The sequence below is a fragment of the Pavona decussata genome, unplaced genomic scaffold, assembly GCF_977016875.1.
Source record: "Pavona decussata unplaced genomic scaffold, jaPavDecu1.1 SCAFFOLD_223, whole genome shotgun sequence".
NCBI lineage: Eukaryota > Metazoa > Cnidaria > Anthozoa > Scleractinia > Agariciidae > Pavona > Pavona decussata.
The window spans coordinates 2,435,653-2,460,442 of record NW_028145628.1 but is presented as its reverse complement, the minus strand read 5'-3'; the positions used below and the strand labels follow the sequence as shown (position 1 = coordinate 2,460,442).

Genomic DNA, 24,790 nt, shown 5'->3' with positions numbered 1-24,790 from the left:
GTATGCTGGACAAATGGAAAACCTCATTTGCAAATTTTGCGGCGAATTGTATCGACGCAATCCAAACGAGGAAATAAATTCAATGAAACTGTCAATAAACAGAGAGAACAATCTTCTGCGTAAATACTAAATTTGGGAATAGCCACCAAATGGCCCGCGTTCGATTCCCGGTGTTTACGCCATATGTGGGTTGAGTTTATAGTTCTTGGTTCTCGTCCCTACTTCGAGGGTTTTTCTCCGGGTACTCCGGTTTGCCTCCCTCAACAAAAAAACAACATTCCCAAACTCTAATTCGACTTGGAAACAGTGGATGAAAGCCAACGGAGCCACTCTGATGAAGCCACTGAAATATCCATTAATTTTATTTTATTTCTTATTATATCGTCTGATTGGTTGCGGACAATGTATTTGTAACAATACTTATATAGCCAATCAGGAAGGCCTCAAAGTAGAATGCGCGCCATTTTTCGACGCCGGTGCCGTAAAAGACTTGATTTCTCGCACAAGACCAACAAGGTTCGGAAAACCAAAGCCAAAGAGCGGAAGAAATGCTTCGTTTTACCACTCAAAGAGGATCTACAGGCAAAATAAACACAGAAGATTTCGACATCAGTCTAACTTGTGTTAGTATCTTGGCCCTGCCAGTTCTAATGTCAAACCGCGCCTCAAGATTTGTGAGCAATGTTGCACGGTTCAGCAATCACGTCGAACAGCCTCACAGTAAATCACTTTAAGCTGCTGTAAGTACGTAAAGAACAAGTTAAGCATTATAGTTTAAGAGGTTGGAGAAGTGTGCATGATTCAACTCAAATGGAAGAAATATTATATTAAACTGTTAGCCATCACCCGCTTACTTTTACTTAGGCGCTGTTACCGACTGAACAAATTTTCTTCAACTTGTCTCGCAAATTCGTCGCACCGTTGTGACACAAGTTGCACTGATCGTTGCCTAGTGTAACATGCCCTGAAATGAACCGTTACACGAAGTTAGAACCGACTTCTAGTTCTCGCAACGATTACAGCAACAACAACAAAATTGCGAGACGTGTTCGTTTCAGGGCGAGGCAACGATCCGTGCAACTTGTGTCGTAACCCAATAAGCAAGGCACGTTGCAAGAAAAAGCGCTTTCGAGGAAAATGATATTTGTTTTTGATCAAATTGTCATTCTATTTACATTTTATCATCTAAGAAGAGTGGAACTATTTAAAACCGACCTTAAAATTTTTCGGCATCATTTCCATGAAATTCTGAGCATTTCAAAAATGGTAAACTCTAGCTGAAACGGCAGCAATATATCATTCCACGCTTATACGGAAATTACGTCATTACTTGTAATGTTAGTTTTCCAAACAAAATTTCCCCGCAGTAAATTGAAACAGGAAGCTAGCCAAAAATTCTCGGATGATTTCATCAAAGTACAACATACAAAACGAAAACCTGACCTGAATAAATTAGATGATAATTAACTGCATTTTAGAGTAATTACATCATCTTTATCGTCCATTGAGCTTATAATGAGAAGAAGTGTTACTTTGAAACTAAAGATCTTAATTTGGGACCACGTCGCCACGTGGAGGTAAGTTTTACCCAGTTTTCAGTTCTGTCTCCATACGACTCGGAGGAATAAACCTTTGAGTTTAAAGTGCGAGATTTACAGAGTGCAACAGCTCAATTCCTGTTATTATAAGCTTTATTGTTGGAGCAAAAAATGGCCAAACTTTAAGCTACTTGGTTGGTAAACTGTTTGTTCAAGAATACGGCTAAAACTTATATAAGAACTTATGTTAACCTCGTGTTCCCGGTTGTTCAATGGAAAAGTCGCTATCCACTCAGCGTATCATGAAAATGTACTCCGATCCGTTGAATGTATTTTTAATATCCCGGTGGAAAGTGATTTATTTACTGGATAAGTTATCTGCCGCCTTTGAAAAACTGGGTCCTGAAGGATACCGAAATGACGTGCAAAAGTTGGGTAAATTTGCAATATAAGGAAATGTGAGGCAATCGTATGAAGCATGTTTACAGTACCATAACCAGAATATTAAGTAAAAGAAATCTGCATACAAGTCTTCAAACACCACGCACTTGTAGTACGACACGTTTTCCCCTTGGAAAACGAAAGGAATTCAGTAGTTTTAAATATTTTAAACAAACAGAACAGACACTCCTTAAAATTCCCAATTGCTTTGAGCTGACAATCTGCCAAAGTAAACATTAGATTTTCTTTACAAATAAACTTTTTTTTTTGGCGTTCGTTACTTAAAGCTCCCGAAGAGCATGCTTTCAGTCTTGAAAGGTATTTTTGTTATCTCTTTCCAAAAGATTGCCGATTATTTGTTGTACAAACTAATTCAATGCGGTTTCTTAATCTCTTAAAACTTAAAATGTTTTTCCTTTCAAAACTATCAAAAATGGAATTGTTGGTAATGAATTTCCTGTGTGTAAAATAGTTTTTCGGGTCCGAAATATTTTCGGGAGTTTTAGAAAAGCACGCCTGATCCGAATTTCTGAAAAGATTACAATAAGCCTTCAGTTACCAACAGATATTCACCTAAATGAACCAGTTGGGTGTACATGTCTCAGTAGTAATTGATGGTGTTGTTTGTTAGGCTGTGTAAGATGCATGTGGACGAAATCCTGAAGAGTGTAATTTCCTGTGATATTTAACAATTATTCCACGAGCGCGCGTTGGATATGACATGATAGATAGGAAACGAGGCGCGTAGTGCCGATTGGGCTATAATCATCTCATATCCAACAAGCGCAAGTGGAATAATTGTTTTGTTAAAAACAATCAAGAAAAATTGCTAGATCTTACCGATTTCGCTTTGCAAGAACAACCAGAGGACAATTTTAATGGTCGCCATTTCTTGGCCATGGTATAATGGCTCATATACCATGGCCGCTAAGCCAATCAAATCCCTCGAATTGCATTATACAATGATTCAGTTTTTAATAATGTTTGTTATGCTGTACAAGGTGGTTCTAAGTTTGAGTCTGTGGATGAAAAGTGTGATCATCAAAATAAAAGCTACTGAGAAGTACTTTCCGGTGGTGCTGTTTATTATGCTGTACAAGGTGGTTCTAACTTTTGAGTTTGGGAGCGTGAAATCCTAAAAGTGTGACCATTCAGATGAAAGCTACTGAGCGGTACTTTACTATGGTGCTGTTTGCCATGCTGTACAAGGTGGTTCTTACTTTTAGGTTTGTGGGTGTGAAATCCTAAAGTGTGTCCATTCAAATGAAAGTTTCTAAGCAGTACTTTCCTGTGGTGCTGTTTATTATGCTGGTTCTTATTTTTGACTCTGTGAATGAAACCCCTAAGTGTGTCCTTTCAAATGAAAGCTACTGGGCAGTACAAAAGTTAACTGTTGCGACGATTACTTTCCCTTGGTTCTGTATATCATAAACAGGGTGCTTCTCGCTATTGCGTCTGTGGATACAATCCTTATTCCGTGGAAATCACTCAAATGAAAGTTATTATGTTGAACAGTATTTTCCTGTGGCGCTGTTGTGCAAAGTGGTTCTACCTTTTGAGTCTGTGGATGAAAATACACGGGGAAGGATTGCAATAGTTTTTTCAAATCGTGAGCTGAAATGTTATAAGCCGACGCCCCGCCCACTTTGTTTAACAAATAAATTATTTTCTCTACATAAGCTCATTTCCGCTGTCGTAGTTAAACGTGACACTGAATATTTTTTCGCTTTCTGTACACTTATGAAACTGAAAACCACAGACAATAAAATTAAACAGCTTCCGTGTTAATTCTAGTTGGATTTCCCTAGTCGGCTGTTACACGAAGAATCACATCAAATTGTGGCATTTCCAGTCTTTCTTTGAATTTGTCGTGGCTAACAAAAATAAAATAAAATAAAATAAAGCCAAGTTCCATTGCCTTTCTCAAAGTAAAGATCAGGTATATTTCCCCTTTAACTCCCTCCCTCCCTCCCCCCCCCCCCCCTCCAAAAAAAAAAGCACCAACATTTCAAATCGGAAGAAATTTTAGGAACTTTATTTGTTATCAGAAAATAGTTCAACATACTGCAATAGTCAGTTACATCTTTACTTCACTTGAATGATCTCACAATTGGACTCCATGGGCAAAGTTAGATAGGGAAGCGCGTTACCATATGCTTAATGCTTGGTTACCGCTATGGCCTTTTGTAAAACACCAAACATATTTTTGATTGTTAAATAATATTTAGATAGCAAACCGAGATTGAGACGCGATCATTGCAAAACAAAAGAACCCGCACCAAAATAGGCTAAGTGTGGTTACTGATACAAGATGAAACCTTCTAAACGCAGTAATATAGCTCAACAATCTTTCAGTGAGATAGCACTTTTTTTATAAATGACAGAAAACCTATTCAACAAAAGAATGATAAAGGAAGTCAAATTTACGCCTGAATTTTGTCATGTAATATATTATAACATTAGCCAAACGCCCTGGGCTATTTAACAAAAAAAATGTTTTAATATCTCCTTACCAAACAAACTACAGTTAGTTGCGTGCAGATCATGTGTATCTACTGTTAGGCAACGAAGAAAATGCTGATCAAGCCAGCAAAAGTCATCATATTGTTGAGCTTATTAAACAAATGAGCGAAGAAAATCGTCAAACATCATTTCACAAACAAATGCTAATTTGGAAACTAAATATTCAGCTAGTTAATCGTTACTAAGGCATGTTCATTTTTGTGGGTTGAGCAAGAAACCGCAAACGATTGGCCGGGCGTACAGTAAAACAAGCAGAGGAAACAATGCGCTTATTCATATGTATAGCGTGAACATTGCAGTGTAAGGTTAATATAAACAACAATGGCTTGAATTTATTTCACTCAATTTGAATTGATTTCCATGCTGTAATAGGTTATGCTAATGTTAATACAATCAAGGTTATTGTGCGAGATCATATATTCTTTTGTCCGTGAAACTTACCGGGAGATTGCTTTTGTCCCATGCACGTGAGAGTACATGTTAGCACCTCTGGTTCGAATATATTTCTCACTTTCTCATTGGTCGAGATGTAAATTTCCTGTGCTGTGATTGGCTGTTTGTTAATAGGACACATGAGACGTAAGGGGTATTTAAATATTCGCGGTTGATGAAAGTCAGATTTTAGTGACAGCCAAATTTTCCTTCGAAGAGAGTGTAACAATCTCCGAGCGCTTTTCCGCCGAGTTATTTTGTTCTTACGACGGAACTTTCGCGTGCTTTACGTCCTCTGAAGTATCTTTAACAAACTGGTAAGTGTGTGAAATTGTTAATCGAGCGCTGAGTAAGTTTTGGAAGATTTTAGTTGGTTAAGTTCGATACCACTGTAACACAAGCCGTGTACATAGATAGAGCCAGGGGCATCTGCATTCTATCTGGGTGTATTTCTTTTAAAAGGTCATCTTTATTGGGAAAGATTTCAGTATTTGTATCGTGAAATTACCTATTTTTACTCGGTATTTGATCGCGTGAAAATACCGCATTGAATATCGTAAATATAGCGATATGTTTTCAACTAAAGCGCTACGTATTGTAGCCCATCTTTTGCAGTTGATACGAATTTCTTGTTCCCAAAACGCAGCTATCAGATCGTACTCTTGTTTGTCTTTACACACTTATTAATCAAGCTTTAAGTTCATCGACTGAAAACACATTTTACTTGATAATCGAAGAAAAATTCAAATAATTCTCCGATATGGTTTAACTGCTTTGTGGGCGAGCTAATGCATATTCACAACTTGAACAACAAAGCTGGCACATAAAGCATTGCTTTACTGGATTTTTGGATCCTTCTGGGTGAAATATCAGTGCAGTAATAGTTTTAGAGATTTCTACAGTTGAAAGTGGAGAGGAAATGCTTTTAGAAAGGCTAGACGGGATTCGTCTTTGGCTACAGAACTTCGTCGAGCGTTCATTGTTATTGTAAGCGAATCTGCGAGGCGTTGAGGTGCGAAAAAGTGAATCGATGTAAGAATTACGGGACATTTGATGCTGTTTATCTATTTCGTGAGTAGAGTTAGATAACTGATGATTCAGAAATTTCCTTGTAAACGTTTGGCGAAAAATGTGGCGAAGTATTCCCGGCAAACCGGAGCAAAAGTTCGAAGCCTTCCTTCATGCATAATTCTGAAATGCCACATGTCACAGCAATTTGCTATCAATTTTTAATCTTACATGTAAAATACAAGGCATTGAAAGTTCGGTAAAAAGTGGCTACGAAAGCTTCGCTATGAATAAACGCAGCTACTACCTCTGATTGATTGACCAAAGCCTGAATTATATGTTAAAAAGTATCTATTTGTAGATCGTAAAACGAGACGAAATTATGGGCTTAGATACTTGATGGGAAAAAATATGTTGTGTTGACTGTTGTGCAGGCGGCTTTTCTTTGGTAAACTGTGTGACTTTGATTCTTTAATATGAACATTTTACTCAAGTTAAAAGAGAAAAAATTGTTGACAAGGTGAAAAATTGAAACAAAATAAAAGGTAATACAGGTTGTAAGTGTATCGTGAAGCACTGATTAAGATTCCGTGAGTATTGCATATCAGTAAGGATCAAAACAAATTTTCTTCTGCAGAGTTCGAACAATAAAATAAACCATGAATTTTAAAATATCGCTTCTAAATTGGCCAAACCTGTAGGAGTTTACCACATTATCATATGAATAAGGAATCGCTCTTTTAGAATTGCGGTAAACATCTTGCAGGAGTTTAATAATTCGGGATCACGCGGACAAATTGCGGTAATGGTGCAAGTCTTCTTATCCATTATATACAGTTTCCTAGAGGCCTGAAGGCTATGGTTCGGAAAATACCTATTCGTGTTTGGAAATCGAAGTAAACCATTCAATTATAATCTGTCATTTGTGTCACTCCATATAGCCACAAAGTCTGGATAGTGAAAAAGTAACTGATGTTTTCTAAATTCAGCGGTCAATGTAACGCTTAGTTTGGTATTTATGGAATGCGACTATACGTCTGCTTTTAGCCAATTAGTCGCGGATTTTTCTGGGGTCTCAAGTGACCCCTTTTTGCCCAGAGGGTCTGATTTATCATCTTTAATGAAAACTGTGTTATCCTTACAAAAATGCTCAAAAACAACTTTTATGATTTATTATTTTGTTTTACTAAAGGATTAAGACTTACTTGAATCACATTTTGAATTTTTAAAGTGCAGAAACATGAAGTACAGTATCGCTTCAGGTTCTGGGAAGCTATTTAGGGATTTACAGTTAAAACTTGTTGAGTTGAGTTACTGAAGTAACTCGGAAGTGACAATAATGATTATTGTACATCAATGTCAACATTACAGAACACCGATGATAGCTCGTCAAGTGCTTTGACCTTTAAGATCGTAAGACATTTCCCCAGGCCTTCATTTTTTTATTTATTTTTTTTTTTTTCAATATTTTTCAGCCGACCAGAATAGCAACCATCTTGGAACAGAAACATGCCTCCGGGGACAAAGAGAAGAAGGGCTGAAGAATGTTGCAATGGAAGTTTTGTTAGTACATGTAGCAGTCCACGTTACAGAACAAGACTGTATCTCAGAGAACGTAAAGCAAGTGGCATTGAAAGCATTGGTCCATACATCGGCGCTCTTCCTCCAGAAATGTTAAACCTACTCTTCTCCTACTTGGATGCTCCTGCGTTGTCTTCATTAGGAGCCACTTGCCGCATTCTGAACTCTTATGCTAAGTGCATGTGGAAACCACTGTGTACAAGGATTGGCCTTGTAGACAAACCCACTGTCTTATGTGTGGCAAATCCAATTAATGAGGAATCTGTATTTTCTTATGACAAAGCAGTTGAACTTTGTGCCGGTGACAAGCGCTGGGAAATTATGGCAAGGCGGAACTGGCTGTACTCCAAATGGAGATGTGTGGTTTGTTATCAGAACTGCTCTCATCGTTTTGATCTTCATTTTGACGTGACCCTCTGTGATGTTTGTCACCCATACTTTTACAGGAGAAAATGCCATGCAAAGGTGGGTCAAGACGTAAAGCATGTCTGGTTAGTGTAAAATTAAAGAGCAGACAGCATAGAAAGCTGGCCTGAAACTATAATTATACTGTCTCAGACTAGCCTCCTATGCAGACGCCCTTGAGGCTAGACTCAGACCTGTTTTTTACATGAAGGACAACACTTAAGGAGTACAATCTTGGACAATTTAAATGTAAGATTAAGACCACTTCTCCCCCCCCCCCCCCCCCCCTTATTTCAATGATTGAAAAAATTGGCATGGCTCTGATCTAGGCACCTTCGATTTTAGCAAATTCACCATTTATTTCTGTATTTCTTTTTTTTTGGGGGGGGGGGGGGAAGGGAGGGGTGTATTGTTTTGTTTTGTTTTATCCAGGATTGCAGGTTAAGCCTTAATTAGCTATAATTGAATAGTTTTACAGCAAGACTAACTCAAGTACCTTTTTGCATTTAAAAATAGAAGTTGCCCCAGATTAACTATTTTAGCTCTTAGACCAGTTCTCCTGTAGTGGTTGAATGACGGTTATGGAATAAGAAACATGTTACAGGGATGGCGCAGTGGTGAGAACACTCACCCCCACCAATATGGCTTGGGTTCTCATACTTGCTCCAAGAGGTTTTTCTCTGGGTACTCCAGCTTTCTCCTCTCACCAAAAAACAACATAATTTTCCAAATGCCTATTGGATCTGGAGAGTGTGGTAAATACATAGACAGTTAAATAAAGTGATTTTTTATAATCTCTTACTCTAACCTCTCCAACCATTCACAAAATTTCTTTTTTTCTTTTTTTTGCAGGAACAATTCAGCTTGACAGAGAGAGATCTTAGGACCATAGACAATGACTCTTATGATTTCTTAGTATCAGATCTAATTACTATTGCAAGAAAGAAATACGGCAGCAGAGAAGCTCTGAAAGACAGACTTAACCACAAACAACGACTGAAGAACATCAGAGAAGCGGAGAAGCAATGTGCACTGGTGCAACGGGAGAGAGAAGTGTTAAGAGCATTGGAGAGCTTGAATAGCTCGTACAGTGATATAGAGACTGTTGATGCACGTTGTATGCCTTTTGTTAGCACACCGGCAAGCTACCAGTATGCACCACAGCAATCTGCAGAAGATGCTGCCAAGTGGTTGATTGGGTGGAAGAACAGGCAGGAAACTAGAAACAAGTTGTTAATGGCAGAGATCGAGGCGCGGTCGTCAAGGTGCAAAGGGTGTAGAGCACGCTATGATTATAGGTGAGTGTTTTGAGTACCAGAAATTATCCATCCTTCCCCCTCCGCCCTTACAGAGGGAATTGTTTTCCAACAAATTTTAAAATTGATGAAGTTGCCAGTTCTTTCAATTTCTGCACCTTTCTGCACCAAGCTCTTTTTTACCTTGATCTTCTTGAAATAAATGTGATGGTATGTTTCCAGCCTGGTGAATGAATGAGAATGATGTATTATTCTAGAAAGTGACACAGGCATACTCGGAAAAAAGAAATCCGAGTGCTCCTATCAAACTAGAAATCCGAAGGTCTTAGATTCCACTCCTGATAGGAGCACTCGGATTTCTTTTTTCCGAGTATGCCTGTGTCACATTCTAGAATAATACATCATTCTTGATCTTCTTGTTTATATAAATACTAGGTTTATATCATGTTTCTTTTCCCTTGTAAGATTGTATATTAGAGAGATATAGAATCATGTTTACAGTAAAAGGCAAATGTGAGATTCATTTCTTGAAAAAATTGGTACACGGACAAGAATAGTGCAAAATAATAATTATTCTGGCCTTTGATGCTAATAAAAAATTACTCATTACAATTTTGTTAGGTGGTCATTTCTGCTGTTCACTGCAAATGTAATTCTATGTTTATGTTGTTCTTAGGTAGTGCTTCACTTCCCCAGTAAAGCTGGTAAAAGAAGTTATAAATTAAGGTCTCAAGTAATCATGTAATTGTTACCATCCACAGATCCCTGTCCAGGTTTCCATCGGCAACAAAGTGCACCCACGTGTTAGAAGAGAATGCCACAAAGCTGATGGAGACAATAGTGGACAATTTTCACCACGATATTGTTCACTACACTCGGAATGGACATCTATCCATGGAGACAGGGATTTACGACATGGAACATCGGTCAGCCCAGGAACTGTTCTTAAGAAATGAGAGGCGAACAAAGCTGATGGAGGAACTAGAAGCTAAGAAGGATGAGTGGCCTGCCATTCTAAACGGTACAGTACCTGCACTTTATATATTCTTGAATTTACAGAGTAGCATGACTGCTAATTTTTTCGAGCTACTAATGTTGAGCTACCTGGTGACACAAAATAAATATTAAATTTAAAATACAATAAATTGGTAGTGTTAGATTCATGCAATATTATTATAAGACAAAATTAGCTGATGGAAGGAGTTGAAATCAGTGGTACACTGTAGTGCGGTAGTGATTAGGAAGTGCATTCCAGGATTTGGCTACCAAAAAACAAAAAGAATTAAGACCATATATGTACATGTAGGTGGTAGTACATATTTTAGGTAGGGTGAAAATATCAGTTCCAGCACTTAACAAATAAGTACTGGATCGCAGATTAAACAAGTCTCGATACAGCTATTTCAATTAACGTTGTCGGATCAAAGCTTAAAGCTTAAAGACAACTCCAAAGAGGCTGCCACCTCATCCATTTGATATCCTAACATTTCTTTCATCCAAATGGCTCGTCATCGTTTATCTTCACTGGACAGACAAGGCATAACTGATTTTGATGAACGTTTCCATCTTGATCTTGTCTTGTAGCTTTATACTTTGATCCAAAAACGTTAATTGAAATAGCTGTATACACTGTAGGGTAATATGTGTTATCATTGAAGGGAACAGGGAGGGGCAGGGGGAAGCAAAAATTTAGAGGAAAGGAGAAAAGAAACTGAAAGTGAATCAGAATTTTTGTGATCAGGCAAGAAAAGGAGAAAAAGGAAGATTGCACAATAATGAGGTATAGGGGAAGGAAATAAGATGTTAAACAAGGAGTTCCACTATAAAAGGGCAAGCCCCTCCTTCCTTTCACACCTTTGTTGGTGAAAAATGCAAATTTAGACGTCATTCAGTCAAAGTTGGTGACTCAAGCGTCCTCTGAAAATATAATATGCCTCGAAATTTCATAATGCATGTACACCACAGTAATATAAGACCTCAGTTTCTTATTCGGTTAACAGGGTTTATTCCGAAAACTAAGCCAATTTTATCAGTAATGGTTGTAGAAAAAGACGAATGTTGTTGTTTTCTGATGGTTGATTGACAATTGAAGGCAAGAATGACCAGGCTAGGTCCTTTTAATACCAGAATTTCCCATTTTAAAAAATTTGGTGTCCAGTCTGTTCACCAAATTAGAACTGTTTTGGAGCAAATTTTTGGATTGCAAGCCCAAAAATTGATGTTTGTTTTACCCTACCCTGTTTGATGAGAGGTATATACAAAATGCGTTCTAAACTGACAAACAAAGAGGGATGATTTTTGCATTTATCTACTACTCAAACATGGATTTACAATAATCTGCTCTCATCAACAGGTCAAAAAGATGCCATGCGCTGCAACTATGCACAAGACTTCATCTACAAAGGTGTGGCCATTCTAGACACACAAACAAAAAAGTGCCGTCTTCGCAATGCCAAGGATGTTGCCAGGGTGATTTTAGCAAAGGGGCGCGGCTGGGATTCAAGATTTGCTGAACTGATGGGGGAGCTGGCGAAAAAAGGTTTTTTCCCACCATTTGATGGCTTGAAGCTTGGAGGACATCTACTCATGGATGAGTTTGTGGAAAATGCAGTTGTGGTAAGACCAGCAGTATTAATATACGCCTGCTTTGTGTGATATTTTAGAATAAAATCATAGTTAATGTTGGCAAGCTGTGGTTAATTGAGCCTAGAATCTCCCATGTGGCAACAACAAGGCTTTATTACCCCATTTAAAAGTTATTCATACATTTAGTTGAAAAGATTTTGAAATGTTAAGCTAAAAATGCCAGGGAGCTGACATTTTTAGGAAGCATTGATACCAGGGAACTCTGGTAACAGAAAGTACTGTACAGCCAGTGGAAGATAAAAATTGTAGTGGCATATTCCATTTATTTATTTGATTTATTTATTTTTAGGTTCATGGTGACAATATCATTGCGTGTTCGGCTGCTGAAGTTGCTGACAGAATAGCTGTGATTGAAGGATTAGAGGAGGAACAAAAGTCCACAGCTGCACAAAGATGTGCAAGGATTTATGCTGAATGCGACCGTAAACCTGGTAAGACCACTGCTTTAATCCTGTCACTTCTGAGAGGAGTGTTGGAGATGACTAGAGAGAATCACAGAATTGAAAATACCAAAGAAGATTAACCTGTAAGGCTCTGGCAGTGATCAGCATCAAATTTCTCCTTGTAATATCCATGCATATTCAATCCCTGAGGTCATGAGAATTAAGGATGTGATCACCCAAGGTGAATTTTCTTGGCGTAATAATTTCTCTCCCATACTATTATAAGAAAAATATGGGGACAAGATAGGAGAATTTGCTCTTTGATATTAAGGGTTAAAGGGTTAAAGAACAAAATTACCACAAAGTACTAAACAGTTAATGGCTTTCTCTTGAATCATTACACTCAAATATTTTTATCCAAAGACTGGAAAACTACAATCTTCGGCAAAACAAGTCAAGAAAATTGTGAATTGTGTGCATTGATTTCCCTCTCCTCTGTAGAAAACACTCACAGAACAGTAATGAACTTCAGTCCCCCCTCAGTCAATGTTGCCTTGAAGGTCAGACAATTACCCAGCCTTTTTATTTATTTTTTTCTGCTGGCAGACCAAACGTGATAAGGGGGAAAGGAGGCTGAGTTGTTGGTGTACAAACGTAGTCTGTGTTGAAATTTGTTGGTTCACACAAGGTTTCTCGACTATTTGCTTTAAATTTAATGTGTATTTGCTTTAATGTTTGCTTTAATGTACAGCATTGGTAAATTAAAGAGGACCAGTAAAATCGCTTTCATGTTGAACGGTCACTTCAAAAGGATACCTTATTTTCCAGAATTTTTGTGACAACTTAACTTTGCAGTTTTTGAGGTGTGGCCTGTCTAGGGTCTCCTGGGGCCCATTTCTCGAAAGTCCCAATAACCTACTGTGGCCGAAAAGTATATTAATTTTTTTAAATGTTTTTTTGCTGATTACACAGTGATTACAGACATGGTACTTGGCCAATGTTTTCACAGAATTGTAAGATTTTAAAATTGAGTATTCAAAGCTAAAAAAAATTGACTTCTTTTAAGAAACATTTATCACCCAAGACACTTATCGGGCCCGGAAAGTACCGAGACTTTTGAGAAACGGGCCCCTGGGTCTTCAACGAGAATCATCATTAGCCACATAAAGGTGTAAGAAAATGGCTGACAATTTTTTCCACTCACAGATGTTGCTGTTTTGAGGCAGATGCGCAAAACCAGTCTTGTTAGAAGTCTGAATGTAAAGTCATTCTCAGAATGTGGACCAAGCTCCGACTGGCAGTGGTCCCCAGCACATGAATATATCAACTGGTAAGATCAACATCGAATTTCTCCTTACAATAAATCAAGATTGTTAAGCAGAGACGTAGTGAGAATATCAACTTAATATCACAAGTGATCAACATTAATTTCACCTTACTTCCCTTACAATGTACTTAAATAAAAATAGACCATTTCCGAGTTGCTTTGAACCTCATTATGAAAGCGAGGCTAAGTGCAAAGTTTTTGTTACGAAAATTAGTTTTCATTCATATGCAAACAAAACTAATTTTCACATGAAAGTTTTGCACTTAGCCTCGCTTTCGGAGTGAGGGTCACAGCAACTCGGAAATGGCCTATTGTCAAGAAAACAAAGATAAGAAAGAACATTTTCAACCCCAGGAAGGGGGGGGGGGGGGACTATATGACTGGAGGTATAGACAAGGGTAGGCAAAACTGTCATCTAGGTATTAAATTTTAAAAGGGCCTTTCAAAATATCCTGAACAGACCCACCAAAGAAAGATAGGGTGTTTCTTTAATTTATATTATTTATTTATGCAGGAGCATCTGACTTAGCTAATAAGATGCTAGTCAAAAAACAGAGTTCTACTGTAGGTATTTGAAAGGGGTTACCTTTCCTGTCAAAAACTGTAAATAAAAGGGTATTAGCCTTGGATTGGATCTTGGGGGAAGCCTCCCGTACAAAACTTTCTGGCATACACCCCTAGGCCTCGCACAGCATCAAAAGTTACACTTTATAGCTATTGATTTAGGATACTATCAGAAGCTGTGTTTGTAAAGCTTTTTGTCAACTAGGACTTTGTCAGTGCTTTTTGTGCAGATTGGTTTACCCCTAAATTTTTGCATTCTCTAAAATTCATTTGACTTGAATTCTCTGAAAGCAACTTTTACAGTTCGATTAGCAAAATGTTTGTAAGTGCTGTGCTAAAAAGTTGTTTTGTTTCATTCTTTGCAGTGGAACAACAACATCACTCTTCGGTTACAAGTTGACAACTCCTGAAGCGGTCGCATATCTTATTAGACTCAAGAAAGATATTCATACCACACTGACGGTGGCTTAGAATCCAATACAAATTTGTATCAAAGGTGTATTGTATGCTTATTTCATGTTCAGGTTAAAAACATGTTCATCTCACAGTGAGTGTTTAGTATCCATAAGCAAATTGAATGTGTTGTATGCAATAAACAAAACACAAGCATTTGCTGGAAGAAACCAGTAAGATTGTGACATCTATAAAATCGATAAGTACTGAATACATATTTAACAGTTAATGACAACAGACATGTATGCGATAACCAAATATATCATCATGGTATCTGAATGAATAAAATGGACTTATATTGCTTAAACGCTTTCACCCCTAATATCAGAGAACAAATTCTCCTATCTTGTCCCCATACCTTTCTTATAAAAGTACTGGGGAGACGTTATTGGTATATCAAGAAAAATTCACCTTGAGTGATCATATCCTTAATTCTCATGACCTCACAGGTTGAATAAGCATTGGTAATACAAGAAGAAATTTGATGCTGATCAAAGTTAGGGCTTAAAGGGTTAAGACAAATGACAATGTTCAAAAGGGATACTTGTGTTGCAATGTAGGTTAATCTTTCCATATAGATTATACGTACATCAATGATGATAGTTTCTAATATGTTTGTATTAGAGTTTCTCTTCTTTTTTGCAACATTTTTGAAGAGCATATACTTCTCAAAATATTGCCATTAAGGATCCAAAAGTAAAAGTTTTGGTTTACTTCTAATCAACAGCTGTGTAAATAGTTAGGCGAGTTACAGTTTCATGGTGAAGTGTGTTTGGCTTTTGATCCAATTGGGCAGCATTCAACACCAGAGAGTGTAAAATTTTATAATGACTGCGTAAACGTTGTTGTCAAATTATTTAGCTTGTTCAAAATCATGATTAAGATAAAATGTAGAGTTGATTTTAAAAGAATTGATAATATTGATTTCTGCACACAGAAAAAAAAATAGAAAGAAGTCATTGTGAAAAGTAAAACACAACAATTTCACTTTGTTTTCAAATTTAATATAATTATTGTTTTTTAATTATGTCCACCATTGTGGCATGTACAACTTACACTTGAATTTTTGCTAGGATAGCAGCTATAGGTCATAGTAAAGCATTGTTATTGTAGCTGCAACATTAACAATATTACCATACGCAGAGAATTATTAAGTGTTTTGACTTGTATACCTTTAAATGTTTTCTTCATTTTCCTTAAGAATGTTTCCTTCATTCTCAAGCCTTAAAGACCTCTGAACTAGAACATTTCAAACCAACATTCATGCCATGTACCTTTTATTCTCAGAGATTTATCAAATGCAGGTTTCCATGACATCCCCACTTTTTCTAAGTATTTTCTCTGTCTAGATTATATTAATTTTTATTTACTTCAACGACCTTCAACTTTAACCTTTCAATGAAGCTATCAAGTCTCCTGGCTGTTTGATAACTGTACAGAGAGCTGGAGAATTTTTTCTACAAGAATATTTTATACCACAATCTAGGAACAAATTCTTGTATTCTTTTAAGTAGCCATAGAGCAAAAGTGAAAACTAGGCTTCATAAAAATAAGTTTCTGTTCAGTTGATCTGAATACTGAAACACCAGCAAAATAGACTGTACTGTTAACAGGAGGTTTTGTGCTCAGGAACTGCAGCAGATTTCTGCTACCTTGAACTCAGTTTATCCAAGATCAGTACAAGAGTGAGACAGCAGCATTTTTAAAGCTTTCAACTGTGGGATTAAAATGAAATAGGGGTCCCTGAATGATGTCCGTCGCATCCGAAATTCCAGCATGTTTTAAGCATTTGGACTGCCTATTCTAGCCTCTCAAGGAGGGTATAGGGCAAAGAGCTCGGTCTGGAAGTGAGAATAAAAGGGCGGGAGCTCCCTGCCTTTCTTTCTTGCCCCCAAACCAAGCTTGGTTCACACCACTCACCTGTTTTTCTCTTAGTCCCATACCCCACTTGAGACTCTGTTCGCTGGCTAGCCTATTCCAGACTGGAATTAGAGATGCATCTTTTCTGATGGGTCATTCTAAACTCATACAAATTCTTTACTTGTTGATTCTCTTACTGAACCTTTTTGCTTTCTTCATATGTTCAAGTTAGCAGAAGTCTACTGTAATTTGTTGAAAGTTATATGCAGTTAATTGTTATAATTAGAAGTTTACAAGTGGAATATAGCAAAGTTATTTTCTACCATTGTTACAACCAGGCATTGTCTTTTCCTGGTCAGGAATAAACTCCATTCTGAACTCATCTCCTGTGTGTTTTACAGTACCTTTGTGTTCCTGTCCTTTTCTTGGAAATGAAACAGTTCACTCCTGTAAACGACTACCTTCTACCTGGGTAAACAATATTTTTTGTGTGTGCTTTCATTCAAATACTCTTCTCACAAGATAGGCTAGAACCAACAAATTATGAGCACCTTCATGAAGGCTTAGACACACTTGTCAAACACTGCATTTAGAATCGTACCACCTCCTAAGAGGGACCCTTTGTCCTGATCTTCAAAGGGTCAATTTATTTATTTATTGTCAATTCTTGGCAGGAACAAGTCATACTCTGTTCAAGCACATTTTGGAAACAAAAATATGAAAGCTTGAAAAACATCAGCCTAACATTTTTCAAGTTTCAATCTATTCTGGCCTACTCTGTCTCTGGCCAGGGGCACTAATCGACAGTTTTGTTGCACTGGGGTGATAATTTATGACAAAACTAGACAATTATTTTTTGTTTCTGTTGTCAGACAAACATTTTTGGGTTTTGAAATGACATCAAATTTTTGTGATACTTCCTCTTAAATATATTTTTAAGAGAACTTGGGGGCAACCAGCACCATTTGCAATGTCGTACATGTTTTGCCGAGAGGACGAAAGAACAAACAACGGAACAATGTTCCCAGCCCTAAAAAAATCAATACAGCTGCAGCTTATAAGGGTCCAGTGAAAATAGAACTTTTGAAAGGTACAGGTCTACAGTAACTTAGACTGCAGAATTTAAAATGCTCCAAAAAAGAGAGACATGACCGAGTCCTGGCATGTACTTTCTTAACAGGAAATTTCTCAATAGAGTGTTTTCACGGTGGCCATGTTGGAGGTACAGAACAATAAAAATATTTGCATAAGAATTAAATTTATTTCCCTTAGGAAAATCAGTCTAAGTTTCACTGCTCCAATATGGCCGCCATGAAAACACTGTAGACTTAATATTATCATTTGCTTAATTAAATTATTACTTTTCCTGAATGACTTTGCTAAGGAAGTGTTGATATGCTGTCATAAATCCATCAGGATCCTCCCAGTGTGGGTAGTGACCAATCTGTTCTTCAAGAGATGAGTAGGTTCCTTTCACAACTAGTTCTCTATTGAAGGGATTTGAAAAACAATAAGGTGATTACAACCTATGTCAATCAGGAATTGATCCCAGCTTCTTAGCTTTTTGGCATGCTCTGAGGAAGGGCTAACGCTTGAAATGTCAGCACTCGAATCTCTTTACAGTGACCAATTGAAGGGGTGTGTGGAACAAGGCCCTAAGTGACTTTTGATGTAAGGTCAAATTCTCCTTTTGTTTCATGAGTGAATACAAGGCAATTTGGAAGGAGAATCTACCATTTTATCAGACGTTACTTAGGGCTTTTTTCCAGGCACCCCTTCAATTTACCTTTAGCTATCAACTCTGTTGATAAAACCAAACATTCGTTTCTACTCCCTACCGAGGTAGCACCACAGTTTCTTTAGAAACTTAGCTCCCCACCCCTCCCCACCCCAACTCTGACAAGGTCTGGGGCCATGCCAGACTAAAGGTAGTAAAACAAGGGCATAAATACATTAAGGTTGCATTTGATTGACCGTATTCCAGAATGAGAAGAAATGGAATAGCTGTTAAATTTCTTTTTTTAAAGTAATTTTGGCGGCCAATTCTGCAAACTATCACTGACACATGATAATTTAAGAGCCGTCTCATACTCCAGTAACTCCTTGAACCTTTTATGAGGGATTTCTTGTCACCATTGTCTGTATTCCTATTCTGGAATAGGGTCAATTGAACGCACCCTAAAACACATCTAGTTTACCTGTATTTGGTAAGTGTTTGTGGAGGGTTGATGGGGTCTGCAGGACCATAAATAAAATGCACTAAAATGGACAAAAAACAAAATGGGTTTAGTTTGCAGTGAATGGGGGAGGGGATGGTGCTAAGGTTTTTTTTTTTGGCAACAACCAGTACACAAGAAGAAAAAAACATCAAATTGCCTTCTGATTGTTCTTGAAAAGTGAAATTACAGCAAAATCTTGTTGGCCATCTATCATTTTATATCCAATGAGTGCCTGTGGAATAACCGTTAAAAAGACCATAAAATGACATCACAAAATGTTCAAAACTCAAGAGGAACCACAAGCTAGAGGCGAATACATGTAGTTTCACCACCAAGTTTTGAACATTTTCTGGCATCATTTGTATGAGTAGAAGTGGTTTTATTTTCTGTTGAGAAAGCATATGCATTACAACTGACATCATTTTTATTGTCTGTACTCCTATAGACAATGGAGCGTATGCACGTGACATCATCGCCACCATGTTGGTGTACCATCAACAAAAGAGTTCTCATTAGCTGGGTTTGTTATGGTAAACCATATGGTCACCACACCATTGTCATTGAAATCCCTTGGGATTGGTTGCATACGCTTCATAGCTATGAGCCAATCAGCACCTGGGAATTTCAACAGTTATTGTAAAAAGGATTTCTTAGCTAGGTAAAGATCTTAATTAGTACACAAACAACAAGACTTCATTGGTGCTGTTGCTTTTTACCTGGTACTGAAGTAGTCTGCATAATATTGACCCATCTTCCTCTGTTTTCATAACGTTGGTTCATGTACTGCAAAACACTACAAAAAATTGTACAATGGCTGCTCTGTGACATTCTCTAAAGAAATTTCATTATGATGAACACTCGGTGAAAAAAAATCTCATATTCCACTGTTTCTAAGCATATCAGTTAAATAAAAATATATAAAAATACAGGGTGACCTATTTACCAAGTGGCTCTTCAACCACTGTTTTCTGGCCAAAAATGAATACAGAAAGTTTGTTTTTTGAGGAGGAAGGAAAATTGGAGTACCCTCAGCTGATTAGACTGCAAAACAGTCGTTTTTTTCTCTTACAAAGGCGCGAAGCACCGTAAGCGTGGATTTATGCGCGCGAAGCGCGAGCACGAGCCTCACACGCCCGCAGGGCGTCTCTCCCCAGTCCCACTCTCCATTTTCACACTTGGTCCAAACCTTTCGATCGAACACCACGTGTACTCCTACGACAAACCAATGCAAAAAATACGACTGTTTTGCAGTCTATCGGCTGATGAGTAAATGAAAGACATCAACCAACAACAAACTCAGTTTGGACAACTCACATTATGGCCAGCACTAGCTCTGGAAATCAAACCGCGTCACATTAGAACACAACTGAATATATATAGCTGAGTGCATAACCATCTATGTCAATTTTTTTTTTTGTTTTTTTTTTTTGCAGGTTTAGGCTTCTAACGTTTTTGAGAAAAAAGAGACCAATAATATGTTGAGTTAGCAAAACTTGACATAGACAGTTATACACTCAACCCTCCAATTTCGTAAGTTCTCTCCCACTTCTCTCTGTTCCACATTTGGAGGGTGGTGAGTATTCCCCCCAGCTGTCCCATCCCTACTTATAATTATTATCTTACAAACCTTGGTGTAACAAGGTAGCCATCTTTATGTCTTGAAATTGTCCAAAAGTCTTGAAGCTCTTCCCGGGTAGGTCTTGTGCGAGGACCAAACACTGATGCAAGACTGGGATACAAGGCAAGATATTTCAAATTAGTCACAAATTTTAATTTTTTCCTCTTTTTTCCTTTCAGATTTGGTAATCACCCCATGTCCACAGCCCTCACAGCCCAAGCTAAAGGACCACAGAATGTCTTCTGTTCATAACCCAACTAAAAGGACCAGATGATGTCATGACTAATTAACCTCAAGAACAAGAAGGTCTCTCCTGTCCACACCCCAACCTGAAGAGCTAGGGGATGTCCCCCATCCATTGCTATTTAAAGTATAGTGTGAACAATGGGTACAATAAATTGACAGAATAACTTGACATGTCTTCTACCTTCGTGCAAACACAGGATAGCTTAATAGTCTCACTATCAATGGTCCAAGCCATGAATTTGCTACCAACTGCAAAAACAATAGACAAACAATTAAGTTGCAGGATTTTGAAAAGCTGTAAGTTTGGAACAAATTAAATAACATAATGACATGCACTTATAACAAAACATCATTCTTACCTTTTGAATGGCCTTAGGAAAATTGGTTTCTGGAAAAATTCCTGTGGTAACAAAGGAAACGGATTTAGCTTATGTCTCATGATCAATTCTTTCTGGTGTTTTGTAATCTTAGCACAGTTTTGAAATTAAAAATACAAAATAACATTACATCTAATCAATTCAGACAAGGACAATATTGATAGATGTATTTTTAGTCAGTGACACAGGTATACTCGAAGAAGAAAATCTGACTTCTTCAAACAGTAGAGGACAATATTGTCTAACCTGGTTGACTTCATTATTATCTAGTATAGACCCTATGCAAAAATGGCTGACGTTTTAATATTCTTTTGTCTGTATTCAAATTAGCCTCACTGGCCTCGTTTAAGGTGAAATATTCTTTTGATTTTTGAACTCAAGAACGACGTTAGTAAGGCTAATTTGAATGCAAACAAAAGAATGTCTGCCATTTTTGCATTGGGTCTATAGCCTTCTGTAACGTACCTCCATTAGTTAAGCATAGTGACTCTATTTTAACATAGTTTGATGGGTCTTGTATGTTACTTTTTCTCTCCTCATATCTGCATATAGATAAAAGAAGATACTTTTAATTAAAACAGGGTAATTCCTTCTGAATCAGTAATTATAAAAACAAAATTACTGTTATCAACGGAAGCCCTAATTACAATGTTAAAAATTCTAGAAATACTAAAAAGATCACAAACATCAAAATAAAAAATTACAGAGAGATTTAAGGCTCGACGTTTCGGAGTCATCTTGTCCCTATTATCAAGAGAAAAAATCAGTTTGTAATTTTTGCATGTCTTTGCTTCAGCAAATCCCTTTTAATTAAAACATCAAAATGATAGAAATTTAAAACTATTAAAAATCTACAAAACTACAAATTTTGATTAGAAACCATGCCACCATGATAGAAAAATGCCTCATTCTATTTAAAATGAGATAGATGGGTATTGATTGATCGGTATTGAAAATCAATCAACAGATTGATTGATTGATAATTTGCTATTGATAATAATACTATTATCATTGATAACAATCATGTACTGTTATTTATATCGATGTATTTTCCAGTCAGTGACACAGGCATACTCAGAAAAAGAAAATCTGAGTTTTCCAAAAAGGAGAACCAAAAAAAACAAATGTTCACAAGTTATTTTGCAGGTTAAATTCATTAAACAAAAAAGAAATCCTTCCCTTAAGTTGTTTAGAAGAATAACCCTTCAAACCATAGAAACTAGCTGCAAAAGTTACTCAATGGCCCCAGGGCTTGCAAAGAGGTTATTACATAAATTAACGCGCTCACATTCAGAACTGTACTGGAAATTTAATGAGAGGCTCCTCTAATCCACTGTTTGAGATCAAACTAGAATTTAAAAATGTTTTTGTAGAGTGAGATGAAAACCCAATCACCCAAGAAAAATTCCCACTTATGACACTTGGACTCCAGGATTTGAAACATCATCCCTCATGGACTGTTTCCAGGCATACATGTGTACACTGGTGGCAATTACCACAAAAGGGGAAATGTTGATGCTTTCACAAATTTCAGGGCTTAAGACTAACAGTAACCAACTAGCCATAAACTGGTAAAAAATCAGTTTTGGTTCGCAGGTTTGCGCTTTCACTGGCCACTTTAGTAAACAAAAAATGTAAAGCACTGAAGCACTGGACGTACAAAAAAAAATGAAAAAAGCAATCATGAGAAGAAAAACTTAAACAAGACTCTCAGCAGACTCCAAAAAATTTACCGCCTTAAAACGAATGACCTGTGTCCCTTTCGTTTAGCATAAACAACAAGGTTGAGAGGGGATCTATGTTGTGGTTCAATTTTATCCTTGGTCCAATTTTTTTTTTCTTTGTTTTTGTATATGGTAATGTATGATAATGAGTAAAAAACAAAGAAAAATAAAAATTGAACCAAGGATAAAATTGACCCACAACATGTACACTTACTAATTTAGAGAACTGGAATTTTTTCAGAATTGAATTGACTCCAACCATTCAAATATTAAATCACATACAGACGTTCGAAATTACCTTGCCAACATTTCAAGAGCAACTGTATCACCCAGATCATGTGCTAAAATATGAACCTTATGAATCCCAAGATAACGCAGAAATTCTTCTTGCAGAGTGGCTTGCTCCATTACTGTGTAATCTGTTTCATGCTTGATAAAGAACATATAAAAAACAAACAATTTGCATGGGAGCGCAATAATACTAAGTTTAGCAATCATGTTACTGGTGGTCTATTAGCCTGCAAGTGCCCAGTGCTAATTTTATTACTTTTTTTCCAAGCACCATATTGTAAATGTTACAAAGGAAATTGATACAACAGCTTGTTTGTAATACAAATTTACATACTACTATCAAAATATGAACAAAAAGTTACAAATAATGGAATGTGCAAGTACATGTTTATAGTTTCTGATAACCTTGGTTTTCACTAGAGCACTTGTGTTTGCGTTGCATTCATTTATGCTCATGCTTGTTCTTGCGTCTCTGATGAAAACCAGACTATAAGTTAATTTTATACCAGTTCAATTACTTTATTTTGGCCTTTAAGAGACCAATATAATTATTAATATCCTACTCACTGGTTTATCACTAAAGCCATGGCCCAGCATATCTGCAGCAATCACTCGTCCAAAATTTTTTTTCAATGGTTCCCATACCTGGAATAAATAAAAATTATAAATATCTTGGCAACACCACTGACATTTGTTATTCAATGACTATGTGACCACCTCATAGGTGACCAACTCCCGTAAGCGACCACCTATCCAAAACAACAAACTTTTTCCAGTCAAAGACCTATAATAACCTCTCGTAAATGAACACCTCTCATAAGCAGCCGCAACCACTTTTTGAGCTGACAGCATTATAATTTTTCATTGTTTTTAACCTCTTGTTACCGACCACTTGACACATGGTGTGATCTCCATGTTCGCTGTATGTACTACGCTACTCAGAGTTCACGAGGAACCTTTAGTGACAACTTAGCACTGCTCATATTGTAACTAGGAAACTGTATGCAAAAAATTCTCTTTGAATAAGTAGATGTGTTAGACCTGTTGCTGGAAGAGCCCCCCTCTGGTTTGACTCTCATAAACAACCACCTCCCATAAGTGACCACTAAATGTTGGCATTTTGGGCAGTTGTCTACAGGAGGTTCAATTGTATTTTAATGTCCGAACTGATATTTTCCTTCATTTCCCCATCCTAAAAGTGCCTTAAATTTCTTTTTTCTTCCGCTCCCCCCTCCCTTTCTCCAAGCCCTTTCCCTCCACCCCTGCCCTCCCCACCCCACAAACATAGACAATACAAGAAGGGCCTGAATTAATCAAACTGCTGCATGCACACCTTTGACCAGTCATAGTTACTTGTGGGAAATCCGTGAATGCAAAGGACAACACTTTCCTCATCTTGCTTGTAGCCTCTAAAATCTGAAAAGAAGTGCATGTCCGCAGATCAACTATAAGCTTGAATATCAAAGGCTCTTTCATACTGCAAGACTATCAAAAAGGTCTTTATTTTCGGTGTCAATTCTATTGCTTTTTTCTACTTTAACTATTCAGTGAACAAAGTTAATGCAACTGAAACTAATCAATCTTTTATTTATTATAGTTAGATTACAAATTCAAAGTTTAATTACTCACAGATAAATGCAAATTCCCGCCATGAGCTTAAAAATATTCATAAGCTCTTACCTTGATAGAATATGGCGTTACCTCTGTAATTAAAATATTGTCCCATGTTTCTCCATTCTTGGAGCTTCTGAGAGAAACGTGGTGCGGGTAAATTGATAAAAGTAGCTACTGCAACAACAAGAACAGCAAAGAAGATCTGAAAATTGGACACCGCCATTGCAAACTGCCCAGTTGCAGCTTCTACCGAAGAATAATCTCACCCTCCCCTCCCTAGGTGC

At 37.2% G+C, this 24,790-nt stretch overlaps 2 protein-coding genes across 3 annotated transcripts; one reads left to right on the top strand and one right to left on the bottom strand.

Moving 5' to 3' along the window:
* The first annotated feature begins 1,496 nt into the window (after positions 1-1,496).
* On the top strand, positions 1,497-16,799 carry LOC146459133 (uncharacterized). 2 transcript variants are annotated; one of them, XM_085089795.1, is made up of 8 exons: positions 1,497-1,577; positions 7,418-7,988; positions 8,781-9,226; positions 9,946-10,205; positions 11,538-11,800; positions 12,120-12,261; positions 13,420-13,543; positions 14,470-16,799. In XM_085089795.1, exons 2-8 carry the CDS (start codon positions 7,452-7,454, stop codon positions 14,573-14,575), a joined length of 1,878 nt encoding a protein of 625 aa, XP_084945921.1. In that variant the 5' UTR covers positions 1,497-1,577; positions 7,418-7,451; the 3' UTR covers positions 14,576-16,799. The 2 variants fall into 2 exon arrangements, with proteins under 2 accessions (XP_084945921.1, XP_084945920.1); XM_085089794.1 differs by lacking the exon at positions 1,497-1,577 and adding an exon at positions 5,111-5,251.
* Positions 15,818-24,761, bottom strand: LOC146459132 (mesoderm-specific transcript protein-like). The gene is made up of 11 exons (XM_085089796.1): positions 24,573-24,761; positions 24,226-24,308; positions 23,460-23,537; positions 22,900-23,030; positions 21,343-21,419; positions 20,860-20,900; positions 20,682-20,749; positions 20,264-20,365; positions 19,353-19,429; positions 18,616-18,676; positions 15,818-17,904 (listed from the first exon to the last, which is right to left on the bottom strand). The coding sequence occupies exons 1-11, from the start codon at positions 24,727-24,729 to the stop codon at positions 17,775-17,777; spliced, it is 1,005 nt and encodes a 334-aa protein (XP_084945922.1). The 5' UTR covers positions 24,730-24,761; the 3' UTR covers positions 15,818-17,774.
* Positions 24,762-24,790: the final 29 nt, after the last annotated feature.

What these genes read in the sequence shown, in the direction of transcription:
- LOC146459132 (XM_085089796.1), bottom strand. Translation starts at nt 24,729, where the DNA reads ATGGCGGTGTCCAATTTTCAGATCTTCTTTGCTGTTCTTGTTGTTGCA. An exon ending in TAACGCCATATTCTATCAAG is followed by an intron (nt 24,309 to 24,572) that starts GTAAGAGCTTAT and finishes ACTTCTTTTCAG; the next exon opens with ATTTTAGAGGCTACAAGCAA. An exon ending in GGCTACCTTGTTACACCAAG is followed by an intron (nt 19,430 to 20,263) that starts GTTTGTAAGATA and finishes AATTTTTTGTAG; the next exon opens with TGTTTTGCAGTACATGAACC.
- LOC146459133 (XM_085089795.1), top strand. Translation starts at nt 7,452, where the DNA reads ATGCCTCCGGGGACAAAGAGAAGAAGGGCTGAAGAATGTTGCAATGGA. An exon ending in GGAGAAAATGCCATGCAAAG is followed by an intron (nt 7,989 to 8,780) that starts GTGGGTCAAGAC and finishes TTTTTTTTGCAG; the next exon opens with GAACAATTCAGCTTGACAGA. An exon ending in GTGGCCTGCCATTCTAAACG is followed by an intron (nt 10,206 to 11,537) that starts GTACAGTACCTG and finishes TCTCATCAACAG; the next exon opens with GTCAAAAAGATGCCATGCGC.